General features: G+C 43.2%; 1 protein-coding gene across 6 annotated transcripts in view; it reads right to left on the bottom strand.

Annotated features, from left to right (window-relative positions):
• The window catches only part of plxnb2b (plexin b2b), a 158,798-nt gene that overhangs the window by 40,039 nt on the left and 101,199 nt on the right, over positions 1–17,560 (bottom strand). For all 6 annotated transcript variants that reach the window (XM_072672363.1, XM_072672364.1, XM_072672367.1 and 3 more), the window contains 6 exons: positions 5,831–6,972; positions 4,661–4,855; positions 3,598–3,723; positions 3,263–3,363; positions 1,819–1,945; positions 1,116–1,272 (listed from right to left, as the gene is read on the bottom strand). In XM_072672363.1, the coding sequence (XP_072528464.1) occupies positions 1,116–1,272; positions 1,819–1,945; positions 3,263–3,363; positions 3,598–3,723; positions 4,661–4,855; positions 5,831–6,972 (1,848 nt within the window). The remainder of the gene's footprint in view (positions 1–1,115; positions 1,273–1,818; positions 1,946–3,262; positions 3,364–3,597; positions 3,724–4,660; positions 4,856–5,830; positions 6,973–17,560) is intronic.

Here is a 17,560-nt window from a genome sequence, read left to right as displayed (position 1 = left end):
GACTAGTATGTGTGGGTTGCACTGGAGTGCTCCTGAGATTTTGAACACATCAGTGTCACTGTCCCAAATATCCAGCCAACACTGATACTGCACAGTGTGCCACTGCCATTCAGTATGATTAGCTGCTTGCCAGTGGTCCTACTTGGTTTTCTATTGTAAACCTACAGTGTGCTCTCATTTGACAGATGAGTGCTAGTGTAATTTAAGCCTAATGAAGCCTAATAACTCTATAAAATCCTGTATAAGTAATTTGGAACTTCTTTTTACATGTGAAAATATGTAATATAATTTATAATATGGAATCGATATATATATATATATATATATATTTTTTTTTTAAACACACTGTATATGTACATAAGGTGTGCTGGCAGATTTCAACAAACGACATTTACTGTAATTATGTTTATTTGCATTAACTGTAACACTATTTGGAACCAGTTTCCCAGCCCCAGATTAATACTACACCTAAGCAACTATTTCCAGCACTGATTCTGCATTTTAGTCCAAGAATAAGCTTAGGGATTGTTGCCTAGGGAACCTGCCCATGGTGTTATTAGAAGCAAAAACACATGTTTAACCACAATTAATGTTTTTTTAACAATTTGCAACTTTTAATTGGACAATAGCATTTCACATGGTTGCAGTTGGTCCAGAATGCAGCGGCTAATTTGCTTACTGGGACCCAAAGAAGGGAGCATATTACACCACGATTTTATTCACTGTATTGGCTGCTTGTTGTAAAGCTGTAAGAAAATTCAGCTTAAAGTTTAAAATGCCAGGCGGTGCATTTGTCCAATATTAAATTACTAGGACAAGGGATAAATGCAAGGGTGACTGTGTCTCCTAGGTATATGGTCATGGCAAAAAGTGTTGGCACCCCTGAAATGATTTAGAATTTTGTTTTTGGCCAAGATCACTGTATGACTGTATGTTGTGTGTGTGTATGTTGTTGCGAATGATCTTTCTTTTATAAGTATTTATATATATATATTTGGTCTTTTTTCCTTTTTTTTTTTTTCCTGTTTTACTGTTGTAAAGCACTTCGGAGTTTCACTTGGAACAATGAATACTATACTGTATATACTGTACATCCATGGTTCTTTCAGACTTGCCTTGTTGTGGGGGTGTAGTTGGAATCTCCTCAGGTGGAGGAAGACTGCAGCTCACCATGGAGTCAGCCATCGTGGCTTTACTTTTGAATAAGCCGACTGTGCAGTGAATCCTGTCAAAATCTCTGACGCTGGGCAGGGATGGGATGTTGATCTCAACCTATTGGGAGACAGAGAGCAGGTTTAATGAACTGGCAATCTATGTGAGAGCCTTGACAAGCCCCTGCTGTTATGAGCTCCAATGTAATGTCGGGTCTGGGTAGCCTGCAATTTCACTGTGGAATGAAGGAGAGTCAAATACTGATTGGTTGCGCACATCATGCAGTAAATAATGCTTCACCAGGGCTCTGAAGTCACACAGGCTTTACATAGGCTTCTGTTATTTCCCCTTATCAAATGAAGACTTTACAGAAGACTTACAATATTCCACGTGTGATCAAAGATGGGACCATTAAGCCACTGTTAAAGAGCAGAATGAAAGCATAAACAATATGACTAATAAAGTACTGTGCAAGCAACTGCAAAAGCAAGTTACAAAACTGCACTAGCGTGCAATCTACTCTTTCTGTACATTCACCATATGGCTACAGTGTGCAGTTGTTGGGCAGAACGCAGCCCAGCTCAGCTCAGCTTTTCTAATGATTGTTTGAGAGCGGAAGTTTAAAAATAAGCGTGGTAATTGTGTCTCTGAGACCTGTGTGCTCACCTGCTGGGATCTCTTGCAGCTGAGGTTGGGCGGGTGGAAGGAGACTATTTTAACACACTGTTGTTTGGGGCTCCACAGCCAACCATTCTTCTCTTCAGCTCGACTGCACTCGGACCTCCTCGTACATCTACGGTGTGGGAGCAGAACCGGCACAAAACACAACTCACTCCATCATGGCGGTTTGAGTTACAGGCAGTGCGCTGCCATATGGAGGGCTTTCATTGTGTTCCATGGATTTTAGCTTCGTGTTTGAAATACTGAGCTTTCAGTTCTAATTTCTAATGCCGTCTACAGTCAGTATCTGAAGACGGTTCGGTTAGAAATGATTAGAAATGGATGGTGATCAGAGAAAAAAGCTCAATGGGCTAAGCACTAATACAGGGGTTCCTAAGCGGTGTTATGTGTCCCCTCTGTGTCAAGACAAACTTAACATAATCTTCTTTTCATTTTAGTCTTTTCATCATCAGTCTATGAGGGGGGATTGGTTTTACTAAATTTTGCAATTGCCATTTTATATATATATATATACATAAAACAAATCTAAATTCTTACATGCACCTCATGCCAACATGCTGGCGTGTGTGTGTCTGTGTATGTGTGTTGGGGGGTTATAGAGCAGGACGTTTAGGGGGTACTGAACTGCAGAACATTTGAGAAGCACTGAAGTCTGAATAGTCTGAAAGTTGGACTAACAAGCGTGTATGCGCAGTGTTGTGTATAAGCACAACAAAGTATTTTCAGTACAGAGTCTATGATGCATTGTGGTGATTTATTTCTGTAAACAGTGCAGGTTCCAGTCAGAGCCCCTCTTATCGACTGGTACATCGGCACACTTGCACATCCATCCTCAAACTCATACGCTTTCATTTTGAATGGTGGTGGTGGGGGTGTTGAAACTGTAGAGTGGAACCAAGTCAAACTGTTTGTGCAGATGGCACTTGAGCAAAACTCTCACAAATCGAAATTTGCCTTTACGCCACTGCTTATTCATCTTCAAGACCTTACAACTTAAAATATATGTAAGAGCATTTAAAACTGCTCTTGTTGCTGTGGATCAGTGAATGAAGTGCTCTGTAAAATGCCTATTTCTGTACATTGCACCCGCACACCATACAAACCTTTCAAAAGTCTATCCAAAAAAGCTGTGTAGAGTGTGGGCGTCCATGATCCAAAAAAAAGGTTTTTCACTCAATTAAATGATGGAAGAATTTCCTATTCAGAATTTCCATGCTCACATCCTGAAATCATCTACAGAGTCCTATTCGAAGATCTGGTCTAGCCTGTACTGATTTAGCTACACCTTGCCTGAGGAGTATTCAGATATCTGGCACATACTTTTGTTTTCCTGGTGGCTGTTTGGTAAACATATTATAACACCGAATTTGCATGGAGTCGTACAATACCTTACATTTAATGGAAAAAACACATTATAAATAATATTCACCTGCCCTCCAGGACGCACCAGCCACAGTATGGATCTTTCAGGGCCATACAGGACTCGCAGTCAGTCTTCTGATGGCAGGACTGCACTGGCACCTTAGTGATCTAACGTCCACAAAAACAGCACGAAAACCTTTGATTTAGTCTTATTTTAAGCCATCCCGCCTTTGTTTGGATATCATTATGGAAGCATACACGCCGCATCAGCGAGCGCGGTACACGGTGGAGGCATTAGGGCATATTCCCTGCAACATCAAACATCGCTGACAGGCAGAGAAATGAACCCTTTCACAAACACACACAAACTTAATGCCATGATAAATGGCTTTAGTGCAGCACCTTTTTCTCTGTAGTGATGTACAGGTGGCTCTGGGTCTTGTCAAAGAAAAGGTTCTTATTCACACGATCGCCCGTGGTGTCCCCGGGAACCCTGATGTACACATCCGGACTGCTTGACAAATGAACCTGCAGAGTCGGAGAACAATAGACATGGAGCAGGTTACAATTATACAGTGCAGCATGGGACAAGACACATCCGTCATCCTTACCCACCGCGCAAAAACCCACACACAGCGTCCCACGCACCTGAGACACACCTGACAAAATGTCATTCCCAAACTAATGGTCTACAAGCCGTTAATGACCACAAACTCCGGGAACCTGCTCTAAACCTCCAAAAATACCCTCTTGGACTCTTCATTATGGGTAGTGATGCTACATGCAATGCCTGGATGAGTGAAAGGAAGATGCCAGCCATCGCAATCTAGGCTTCTCTTCTTGATTCAAACTGCCAGAGTTCTGCTGTTAATGAAGGAGAGAATCCATGTATAGGAGGCTTCAGTACACTCCTGAAAGTGGAGGATCCATGTGTCTCATAATCTAAAAACAAATCTACTGGCGCCTATCTTCTCAAAATGTCTCGGAGAAGCTGATCTGATCTGTAATCACAATAAGCCTGTACCCTTTTATCAGACCCGCACGTCGGTGTAAAGCAAACACGCCAGATTTGTCTACGAACCAAATGTGCTGTGTTTATCAAGCCTGCAATAGGGCATTCCAATAATTCTGATACACATTCTTTCCTTCCTTCCTTCCTTCCTTCTGGCAGATAGATTCACAGAATTACAACACAGAATTTCTCACCTGCCAAAAATCCTCCTTTTTATTCCTGTTGGATGCGAGCTATGGAAAGCATGTGGCATGAAGCTGCCGGCTTTGGTAGATGACTAATTGGACACTATTTTGCTTCCATTGCCTGCATTATTTTGCCTCATGCTACCAGTCTACCTCAACTGGCACTCAAACCATGAGTATTTTAGCTAAACCGCAATTCATGGTGCTACAGTGCTTTCAATAAGGCTCTGGAAATAAATCTGCTAGCTTTCAGCTCTGTAATGCCTACCTTCACCACCTCTCCCACGCTGTTCCCCAGAAAAGCTATAGTGTGGTCGTTCTCCACAGCGATGGCCACAGCAGTCAGATGACCTCGACCTTGTCTGGAGAAGACTGCCTCTGCCTGCAGGGCGAATTGTGGTCTGCTGGCCAGTGGGTAACGGAGGAACTCTGCTCCACACCTGTTCTGGTCCACTATGTCTTTCTACAATGGAGGAAACGGAGAGTTTTAAGCCTCTGAAGAATCCGCTGAAGCCTCTCAGGCAGGACAGTGGTTATATCCTTACAAAAGTGTCTTCTCTCTTAAACCCTATTCAAGCTGGATTAGTTTGACCTGAGGACGTCCTGTAATTCAAGCGATTACGGGTGAGATCCATGATTTTAGGTCTGACAGACTGAAAGGCCTCCTTTAATTCACTGAACCTGGAGCTCCCTCAGTGATAGGTGGTCCTGTCTGTCCTCATGGTTACGTCATAGCAAAAGTAGTTAATAGGCAACACTTCCTCTCTCTGTCTGGAAGACAAAGTGAACACTTTGTCTGAACGGAGTGTGACTTGACTGCTCCTTTGTCCTCAATGCCATCTGCATTATTTGCATTTATTTTTCTCTGCCATGCTTGCTGTATACCGTGTTATGGTGACATTAAGTGTGACACCTTTTGCATAACAGATCCAGGTTATGCCTTTTAATCTGGGCTATAAGTGATAATTTGAGGGGAATTACACATCCTGCACAAATCGTCCAGCTCGAATAGGGCTTTAGAAAACATATTTCTAAACTAAGAATGCACAAGTTTACTGGTTGGAATCAATACATCCAGTCTAATAAGCATATGCTCACAATGGATGACCATGCTGAAAGTCTTTGATTTGCAAGGTCAGCCGTTTGATCAGGCTTAGAATCAAGCTTTGCACGATGAGAGAGATCTCCAGGAGCAAGTCTCTCTGGTACGCCATTGTTTTCCCAACCCAGTCTTCACAGGCCCAGAGAAAGGCTGCATTTCTGCCCTGTCTGCGGACCCAACACACTTGAACCAGGTCATTCAGAACAGTGAATGCACGGTACAGGTGTACAGGAACCAGAGACAGAGCAATACTATTGAGTGTGCAGAGCCCTGATGACTGGGTTGAGAAACACTGCAGTAATTTAATTGGTTTCATGTCGTCACTGTGCTACTTACAGTGTGATGATTCTCACAGGGATTGTCTGTGCTGGATTTGTAAGGGCTGTACACAGCTGGTCTGCCTCCAATTTTCCCATAGTCAGTATAGCAGGCATTGAGGATGTCCTCCACCCTCTCATTAATGCGCTTTAATGGATACATGCAAAGCGCGGAGTCTGTAGCATCCTCGCCATCTGGACTGGCCACTATAAACAGCACTTTATCCCAGACTGTAACAGTGCCGTACTGACCAGAATCCAGCATGGCGCGAGCCAGCTCCTTTCCTGGCTCGGTTACGTACGCAGCCTGGACTTTGTTATACTGGACTCCGTTTCGACTGCAGTTCAGCTGCAGCTCTGTGTAGGAGTAGTAACTTTCATCCTTCTCGCACAGGCGTGACAAGAAGGTGAAGTTTTTGTTGTCCGACCCGCCCCGGGTGCGAGAGAAGAGAAAATACACGAAGCCGGAGTCTTTGAAGGCAAAGCGGAACTGGTGCTGGTACATGGGGGCAAAGGGGATGGCCTGCACTGGAGAGGCCTCCACGATACTCTCAAACACCACCCATTCCTTATAGTTCTCAAGGATGCGAGTGGTGATGAGTTTAGGGTTGTCCTCCTGGCCCCCGTAGCCCTTCCCAATCAGAAAGACGTAAAATGGCTTTTTATCCGGGTTGTCCTTGAACTGGAACGTTGCCATCACGCCCACGACAGAAACGTTCTCCTCGATGCTGGCGGCATACGTCCTTTCCCCTTTACTGTCGCTGTAGTAGATCTCCTGGTTCACATTGCTGAGGTTCAGAAGCGAGCAGATGCCTCTGTACACGCTCCCGCACACGATCAGAGATCCGTTGGTGGGGTGGACCAGCAGGAGCTTATTGACGTTGTTGGTGTCTTTAAGTTCGGTGGACGTACAGGTGGAGACGGGCGGCGTGCAGCTCCGAGCATCCTTCTTTGGTCCAGTCTCAGCTTTAGCTTGCTGCTTGAGGAAGGCGTCAAGCTGGTAAATGGCGTTGACTGCACCCAGGTAAATTCGGCCTGTGACGGGGTCCTGAACCACGTTGTTGATGCGCGTGTCTGTGGGGAACTCCAAAAACCCTGCAGAGCCATCAGCAGAAACGGACCACAGCAAGAACAGGACCGCCTGCACCCAACCCGCCATCTCTGTGTGAGAGAGAGGGAGAGAGTGAGGGAGAAAAATGAATGAAATGTTTTCAGCAGCTAAAAACAGTACCCAGTCCTGTGATACCTTCACAAAATCGCTCAGCTGAAACTATTTCTGAGGTTAATGGTAGCCAGGAGCTTCTGCTGGGACAATACATGCCAAAATATATTTTTTTTATGAACGATTAGACCTACTTCTGAGATTTGCACAGAAAAAGGCCCACAGTGGTTCCGCTAGTCCGATAGGCTCTCGAGGACTGCTGAGCCTCTATTCAATTATTCCAATGGAGCTACAGGTGTTCATAAGTTCAGCGTAAAGAGTTTGGAGGGGAGTGTTTGAATTGTAAGACTAGAACACAAAGTGAAGGTCTACAATGGCCAACTCCTATCCCCACGCCACCCCCTCTCACACACACTTTCTCTCTATCTCTCGCTCTCTGAGGACATTAATCTTAGTTTGGTCACAGCTGCTCGAGCACAGTCAATCATCTGTTGCTTATTTCATTACATTTAAATGACAGCGAAGCAATCTGACTCACAGATACAAGCACACACACACACACACACACACACACACACAAACACACATACATCAACACAGACAGACCACTGAGAGAGCACACACTGCTTGACTCCCAGGAAAAAACGTACAAGTATGCATTCTCATACACACACACACACACACACACACACACACACACACACACACACACACATTCATTCACAGCGCAGTCCTCCTTTGGAGAACTCCACAGGTGGCACCATCAGCAGCAGTGGGGCCTCTGTTCCTCATTCCAGTCAGACAGTTAAACCTGGAGGCACGCTTGTCAAACCCAAAACCCTGATGAAGTCCCACCCGGCTGAGCGTGGATGGCTGTTATGTTAACCTGCCTTCTCCCTGCAACTCTGACCACGCGCACGACTCATTATCCATTCACCCCCCAGGGCTCTGTTAATTTCAGCTCACACTCTCATTTCCATAAAAGTTCCTGTTCCTCCATTGCCCTGCTTTATCCCAACCCTCTTTTTCTCCCCCTTCTGAGTATGAAGCTCATTCATTTTAAATTCCATTTCTCCAGGTAGAGGTGTCTGCCCTTTTTAATTCATTCCCTTAAACAATTTTCAACAATAGTTGAAAACAGTGATACAAGATGCGAGTGTGTGCAGTTTGGGCTGTTTGCAGCAGTGGCAATCCAGGTTCTTCTGTCTGCCTGTAGGGAGCCGTTCTCTGCACTGCGTACAGCACTATTTTAACTGAGATCAGATCTCTGCACATGGAGTGCTCATTAAGCAAGTGTGTATGCTTTTTAATACTCATATGAGCAAATGAACGTGTTTAATGTCACGCATTATGTACATGATCACAATGACTCAAACTTAATTGCTTGATAATTGACTGTACTTTCAGTACAGTATATACTCAGTACACTCAACGACTTCTCCATACACTATATACTCAGTGCACTCAATGACCTCTCTTTATACTATATACTCAGTACACTCAATGACCTCTCCATACACTATATACTCAGTGCACTCAATGACCTCTCTTTATACTATATACTCAGTACACTCAATGACCTCTCCATACACTATATACTCAGTACACTCAATGACCTCTCTATATACTATATACTCAGTGCACTCAATGACCTCTCTATATACTATATACTCAGTACACTCAATGACCTCTCTATATATTATATACTCAGTACACTCAATGACCTCTCCATACACTATATACTCAGTACACTCAATGACCTCTCCATACACTATATACTCAGTACACTCAATGACCTCTCTATATACTATATACTCAGTACACTCAATGACCTCTCTATATACTATATACTCAGTACACTCAATGACCTCTCTATATACTATATACTCAGTACACTCAATGACCTCTCTATATACTATATACTCAGTACACTCAATGACCTCTCCATACACTATATACTCAGTACACTCAATGACCTCTCCGTATACTATATACTCAGTACACTCAATGACCTCTCTATATACTATATACTCAGTACACTCAATGACCTCTCCGTATACTATATACTCAGTACACTCAATGACCTCTCCATATACTATATACTCAGTACACTCAATGACCTCTCTATATACTATATACTCAGTACACTCAATGACCTCTCTATATACTATATACTCAGTACACTCAATGACCTCTCTATATACTATATATTCAGTACACTCAATGACCTCTCTATATACTATATACTCAGTACACTCAATGACCTCTCTATATACTATATACTCAGTACACTCAATGACCTCTCTATATACTATATACTCAGTACACTCAATGACCTCTCTATATACTATATACTCAGTACACTCAATGACCTCTCTATATACTATATATTCAGTACACTCAATGACCTCTCCGTATACTATATACTCAGTACACTCAATGACCTCTCTATATACTATATATTCAGTACACTCAATGAGCTCTCTATATACTATATACTCAGTACACTCAATGACCTCTCTATATACTATATACTCAGTACACTCAATGACCTCTCTATATACTATATATTCAGTACACTCAATGACCTCTCCGTATACTATATACTCAGTACACTCAATGACCTCTCTATATACTATATACTCAGTACACTCAATGACCTCTCTATATACTATATACTCAGTACACTCAATGACCTCTCTATATACTATATACTCAGTACACTCAATGACCTCTCCATACACTATATACTCAGTACACTCAATGACCTCTCTATATACTATATACTCAGTACACTCAATGACCTCTCCATACACTATATACTCAGTACACTCAATGACCTCTCCGTATACTATATACTCAGTACACTCAATGACCTCTCTATATACTATATACTCAGTACACTCAATGACCTCTCCGTATACTATATACTCAGTACACTCAATGACCTCTCTATATACTATATACTCAGTACACTCAATGACCTCTCTATATACTATATACTCAGTACACTCAATGACCTCTCTATATACTATATACTCAGTACACTCAATGACCTCTCTATATACTATATACTCAGTACACTCAATGACCTCTCTATATACTATATACTCAGTACACTCAATGACCTCTCTATATACTATATATTCAGTACACTCAATGACCTCTCTATATACTATATACTCAGTACACTCAATGACCTCTCTATATACTATATACTCAGTACACTCAATGACCTCTCTATATACTATATACTCAGTACACTCAATGACCTCTCCGTATACTATATACTCAGTACACTCAATGACCTCTCTATATACTATATACTCAGTACACTCAATGACCTCTCCGTATACTATATACTCAGTACACTCAATGACCTCTCTATATACTATATACTCAGTACACTCAATGACCTCTCTATATACTATATATTCAGTACACTCAATGACCTCTCTATATACTATATACTCAGTACACTCAATGACCTCTCTATATACTATATATTCAGTACACTCAATGACCTCTCTATATACTATATACTCAGTACACTCAATGACCTCTCTATATACTATATATTCAGTACACTCAATGACCTCTCCGTATACTATATACTCAGTACACTCAATGACCTCTCTATATACTATATACTCAGTACACTCAATGACCTCTCTATATACTATATATTCAGTACACTCAATGTACTCTTAGCATAATATATATTCACACTAAGCAGCAGTAAATGGCACAGTATAGTTGACAGGCTATAGCATAGGTGACACAGCATAGCTGATATTGTGTAGTTAATGTACAGGCTGGGGTTTGAGACCTAGCTTCAGTACGTATACTGCATGCTGAACCAAGGTGAATCCTTGGGAAAGATTCATTTACATTTGCCTAATAAAAAAGAGCACCTCTCAATCGGCATGAATGGCTGATTTAGTGCATTCTCTCTTACAGTATTCTTTTTAGAGGTGCTCTATTTCGATAGATTACCTAATTATGTGCATTCCTATGGGTATGATACAGGCACACTGATGTACTTCCTGTGAGCTAGCATTCGCCCAGCTCCTACACTTCCAAGAGCCAATATGTCCGCCTCCGTACCTACTATTTCATCAGGTCGTAAAAGAAAATGACATATTACCTCCTTAACCGTAAACCTGGGTCAGGGAGGCTGATCTTAACACAAAACGACCAACACCCTGTGATTCAGGTCGCAGCTGTCTGTGAAGCAACAGTAATGATTAACCACTAATCTAAGAGGACAGATCAGGGATTTTACAAGGAGCGCGAGTTAAAACCCCTGACACAAACCCTAATTCAATACCAGGCTCCTGCACACAAAGGAAATGGCTCTTAGACGTATAGATCACTTGTGGAGACTTCACTTGCACATCACACATGTGTCTTTCTTTATCCGATTAGCCTGACACGTCTCCTGGGTCGCTAATGCGAGACAAAAGGTCATGGCACATGGGCCTTCATCCATCAACTCTGTAGCGATACACAGGAGCCGAGCCATATAGAAAGAATGAGGAAGAAGTTAAAAGTTACAAGTCCACTCCCATTACCTAAATGGCAAAATGCAATCAGTGGCACGATACTAATTGGCTCGGGGTTGAATGACATGGTTAAGTGTGCAATCAAGATGAAGTTAATTGGCATCTTTAACTGAATGAAACAAAAATGTCTCTGACAAGACTGTAGATTCATGGACTCCATGCTGCCAGAATTTACTCGATGGGGATCACTTTACTTGGATGGTCCATTTTAGATGCCTCGTAGATGCTCACCTGACATTCAGCCGTCTATTAAATGCAACTGAATTGTAAGCTGAATGGAAATTACTGTCCATAGAATGTAACCATACACCTAACCCTAACCCTAACCTACCCTTATAGGGTTAGATTTAGTGTATAGTTTAAGGTTAGGGTTAAGAGTTAGGGTTGATTCAATGGTAAGGATAATGGATTAGGGTTAGGTGCAGGGTTAGGGTTAGATTTAAGGTGTAGGGTAAGTTTAGGGTTAGGTGCAGGATTAGGGTTAGATTTAAAGTTTAGGGTAAGTTTAGGGTTAGGTGCAGAGTTAGGGTTAGATTTAAGGTTTAGGGTAAGGTTAGGGTTAGGTGCAGGGGTAGGGTTAGATTTAAGGTGTAGGGTAAGTTTAGGGTTAGGTGCAGGATTAGGGTTAGATTTAAAGTTTAGGGTAAGTTTAGGGTTAGGTGCAGGGTTAGGGTTAGATTTAAGGTGTAGGGTAAGTTTAGGGTTAGGTGCAGGATTAGGGTTAGATTTAAAGTTTAGGGTAAGTTTAGGGTTAGATGCAGGGTTAGGGTTAGATTTAAGGTTTAGGGTAAGGTTAGGGTTAGGTGCAGGGTTAGGGTTAGATTTAAGGTTTAGGGTAAGGTTAGGGTTAGGTGCAGAGTTAGGGTTAGATTTAAGGTTTAGGGTAAGGTTAGGGTTAGGTGCAGGGTTAGGGTTAGATTTAAAGTTTAGGGTAAGTTTAGGGTTAGATGCAGGGTTAGGGTTAGATTTAAGGTTTAGGGTAAGGTTAGGGTTAGGTGCAGGGGTAGGGTTAGATTTAAGGTGTAGGGTAAGTTTAGGGTTAGGTGCAGGATTAGGGTTAGATTTAAAGTTTAGGGTAAGTTTAGGGTTAGGTGCAGAGTTAGGGTTAGATTTAAGGTTTAGGGTAAGTTTAGGGTTAGGTGCAGGGGTAGGGTTAGATTTAAGGTGTAGGGTAAGTTTAGGGTTAGGTGCAGGATTAGGGTTAGATTTAAAGTTTAGGGTAAGTTTAGGGTTAGGTGCAGAGTTAGGGTTAGATTTAAGGTTTAGGGTAAGGTTAGGGTTAGGTGCAGGGGTAGGGTTAGATTTAAGGTGTAGGGTAAGTTTAGGGTTAGGTGCAGGATTAGGGTTAGATTTAAAGTTTAGGGTAAGTTTAGGGTTAGGTGCAGGGTTAGGGTTAGATTTAAGGTGTAGGGTAAGTTTAGGGTTAGGTGCAGGATTAGGGTTAGATTTAAAGTTTAGGGTAAGTTTAGGGTTAGATGCAGGGTTAGGGTTAGATTTAAGGTTTAGGGTAAGGTTAGGGTTAGGTGCAGGGTTAGGGTTAGATTTAAGGTTTAGGGTAAGGTTAGGGTTAGGTGCAGAGTTAGGGTTAGATTTAAGGTTTAGGGTAAGGTTAGGGTTAGGTGCAGGGTTAGGGTTAGATTTAAAGTTTAGGGTAAGTTTAGGGTTAGATGCAGGGTTAGGGTTAGATTTAAGGTTTAGGGTAAGGTTAGGGTTAGGTGCAGGGGTAGGGTTAGATTTAAGGTTGAGGGTAAGGTTAGGGTTAGGTGCAGGGTTAGGGTTAGATTTAAGGTTTAGGGTAAGGTTAGGGTTAGGTGCAGGGTTAGATTTAAGGTTTAGGGTAAGGTTAGGGTTAGGTGCAGGGATAGGGTTATATTTAAGGGTTAGGGTAAGGTTAGGGTTAGATTTAAGGTTGAGGGTAAGGTTAGGGTTAGGTGCAGGGTTAGGGTTAGATTTAAGGATTTAAGGTTTAGGGTAAGGTTAGGGTTAGGTGCAGGGTTAGGGTTAGATTTAAGGATTAGGGTTAGGGTTAGGTTAGGGTTAAGTGCAGGGTTAGGGTTAGATTTAAGGTTGAGGGTAAGGTTAGGGTTAGATTTAAGGTTTAGGGTAAGGTTAGGGTTAGGTGCAGGGTTAGGGTTAGATTTAAGGTTTAGGGTAAGGTTAGGGTTAGGTGCAGGGTTAGGGTTAGATTTAAGGTTGAAGGTAAGGTTAGGGTTAGGTGCAGGGTTAGGGTTAGATGTAAGGTTTAGGGTAAGGTTAGGGTTAGATTCAATAGACAACCATTTACATTCAACTTGGTTCAACTTGGAGGCGTTTAGTTAGAAGGTAGTTCAATGTCAGGTGAGCTTCTACAATACCAAAATATTATTTAAAAATATATTCCAACAAAAATAGAACCCAGCTAAGACAAGTGTCTATTTCCCTTCACTTTCTTGCTAAAAAGCATAAAGGAAGACAAAAGTCTTTTTATTAAAACATGCAGCGAGGAACTTTTCCCTGACAGAAACTTTGGAAGAGAGAGAGTCTTGTGATTAGAGCGACAGAAATTCATCTCCGCTCTCATACTGTACAGAGCATAACTTCAAAGAATCATTTGCTTATTCATGCAAATCGCTCACTTCGCCCAACAAAGTATGCTGCTATACAAATTTCCTTCAGATGTTGGGTTGGGGGGTCACTGAACGCTGTGAAGAATGGAAAATCCTGAACACTACTCCCCCCCCCTTTTTTTTTCGTTGGCACGCCTCCACTCCCCAAACGCTTTCCTCCCTTTTCATCACTCTTCCACACTCCTAATCCCAGAGACTGGAGCTCGCCTGCCATCAAAGGCTTGAGGAGAACCAGCGCAACACCGGCACAATGACACAGGTGTCACACCGTAGCGCCGGAGCTGCAATCCAATCAGAAAGCAGGGAAACAGAGCGGCGCCATCCGCTTTCAGGCATCTTTACACTCCTCTCGCGCACACATGTAGCTTTATCGCCATCGCTAGAGCGCCTGGAAACAAACTACCACTTCTAAATTTAACTTTGGGCTGGAAAACGAGCCTGAAGCGAACACCGGCGCAAATTGGCGGCGATAAATAATAATGAAACCAGCCAATTGCTAATGAGCCAGGCACATCTGGAGTGATCCTGCCAGAAAGCCCATGCTGTTAAATTATAATCGTCCTGGAGAACAGGAGGCGTACCTCCAGGAGAACGAGAAAAGACACAGTGGGAGGGCAACGAAAGGGGGGAAAAGAGAATGAAAGCAAGAGTGCAAGGTAGAATGAAAGGAAATGTGTGCAAATGCAAACTCCATGAATATGTGTAGAGAGTGAAAACGAAGGACAGAGACAGGGAACGTTCCAAGGACGGGCTCATTAGTAGATTACTGCCTGAAGAGCTTATCTAGTCCTTTCCGATGCTTTTTTCTGGAAACCTGTTCTGTACGACTAAAACAGAACTCCTGCCTCATAAACGACAAACCCTGCTACACACTCCATGCACAAAATCCGTCTAGACTCCAGACTCCACTGGGGCTCCGTATAAGCCTGCCTCCAGTGGAAGGACTCAGACAAGAAGTGTAAAGAAGTGACAGACAAGGTGTAGTCATATATGCACGTGTGAGCGGGCCCGAATGCACCTCTGGAGGCCGGCAAGGCCAGCGAGGCCTGGCGAGCTGTCTGAGTGCTCGTGGGTGTCTCATGTGGAAGAGACAGATGCCCTGCCGCTGACCCCTGCGAAAAATCCGAACCCATCACCTTCTCAGAGCTAAACTGGTGCATGCTCGGTTTAGCGCTCTCAGAGTCTCTGGGAGCGAAAACAGCTGCTGACAGCAGCCTGCGAAGCCAGGTGAGGAGCATTACAATGGAAATGAGACCACATGGCCTTGACTCTTCGGCGTCGGCTTCAAAGGGGAGCCTCAGAATCCAAGCTCCAACTTCATCACAACGAGACAACGTCAGGCATTTTAGCTAGGCCTGTGTCCTGCAGGGAGGCCACAACAAAGCGAAACCTGCCTGCCAAGTTTGTTAAAAAGAAATGACAATGGACAACGGGCAGGAGATCATTTCATATTCATGGCCACACAGAGCAGATTTCCTACTGAAAGCGTAATGGATGCTTTCTCCATTGGATACTAATGCATTCAGATGCCGCCTCCGATAGATTGCTGTCTGGATAATGACAGCTGAAGATTTCATCTTAGGCCATAGCGCACACGGACGCACACGCGAAAACGCGAGGGCTGTTCAATTCACTTCAGGCCCAAATTGGGTTGAGGGTGATGGGGGCGACTCTCATTGGCCAATCAGTCTTTCTCTATCTGATTGATCATCTCTATCAGTCATGTTTTGGTGGTCTGCTAAACCCTGATAAAGCATGCACTCGGTAGATGACGGCGAGGGTGAGCAGCGAGCAACAAGAGGGCAATAGCAACAACTGTTTCATGGACGATATGGAGATAATTTAAGCTTTGTTGTTTTGTAGGCAATAAAAAGGAGGAATTAAAGTCGTTAAGTGTGCAAGCGCTGGCACCCTCCTCGCTGAGGGGGCAGAGGGAAAATGGTTCCAGAGGTGCTTTTGGAAAGGCTTGTGTGACAACAGCAATCCAATTTCCATATGAACAATTACCCCACTGTCGGGACTGGCACTTCATTTATTTCAATTTGACTGACTGAGGGGGGAGAGAGCGGCTCGCCAAGGCAACTGGGCCAGCGCTGAGAGGCAGGGAGGCAGCTGCTACCAATACACACTGCCCCGAGAGAGGCCAATCACATCAGTGCACTGCCTCTACAAAGGGCACTCGCGCAACTCAGGCGAGCCACGAGCCACAACCCCCCACCCCCTCAAAAACCACTTCCTCGGTCTAAAGGTTATACTGTGAGCATTCTGCATGGGAAAGATGACGAACATGTGCAATATTTGTGGGTTTGCAAGTGTATGGGTATATGAGTGTGTTCAAGGTGCCTGTGTATTCATGTATTCAGATCACTGTACTGTTCACATTACACTGCACAAACTACGCTGGACAACTTCTTGTCTTGTAATATGGTTGATCATCAACAGGGGGTCACAAATTCAAGATAAGAACCTTCACCAGAAGGAACCCCCAAGCTAGCCTGCCTGGTATCCAAACTGCGCACATGTGAGAAGTAGCCACACTTGTTGATTCTGTATGACTGGGTTTGGGCTCTGATATATAGCCTGCAAGACATCTTTTCGAGCAACTGTGAAGCATCGGCACACTCTCGGATTGCTCCCGGATCACCTCTGACTTTTGTATGTCTGTCCTAAGACAACATGACTTCTTTTCAGAAAACACAGAGGTTCCCTGTTTAAGTAAAAACCAAGGGATTTCTTACAGTGACCACTGTGCCTGAAATAGCGATCAAATGAGCTCCAAGTGAACACTGATTTGCCTCTGATAAGAGGATTTAATGCTCCCAGAACTGCCTATGAGAGGAAAATCAAGCCTAAAATCGTATGTGGTGATTTTAGCATTATTTGTAATCCAGATGAATCAGGTTCAGTGCTTTTGCAAGGCAGTATACGTTTAACAGCTTTTCTTGTAGACCAGACAGCTTAGACTAACTGACCCCAATAAAGTTAGCAGAGAAATAAATCCCAGGAATTTCATCATCCACATCCAAAGATTTCTGAATGAATTACACCATAACTTCTCAATAATGAACTGCTTGAAATCCAAAAACATTTGAGATTAGGCCTTATCGTTTGATCAGAAGAGAAAATGAGGAGGAGAGAAGGGGATCTTACCCTTGGAGGGTTCTTTAACTTAATGTGCGAGTAAGGCCACCATTTGTCTGCTTTCTGCCAAAAGCCCCTGGTTACCCACGGCAGAGTGTATTTATTACTGTTGGACCTGATAGCCCAAATGAGTGTTTATGGTCCTACTGCTCTTTCCATATTACCACTCCCAGTACCAGCTGTGAAGGGTAGCGGAACACACACACACACACACACACACACACACACACACACACACACAGAGATCTCTGCATGCTGAGATAATCTCTTGAGCT

Source organism: Salminus brasiliensis, chromosome 2 (assembly GCF_030463535.1).
Source record: "Salminus brasiliensis chromosome 2, fSalBra1.hap2, whole genome shotgun sequence".
In the NCBI taxonomy this organism is placed as follows: domain Eukaryota; kingdom Metazoa; phylum Chordata; class Actinopteri; order Characiformes; family Bryconidae; genus Salminus; species Salminus brasiliensis.
This window is presented reverse-complemented; position numbering and strand designations above follow the sequence as displayed.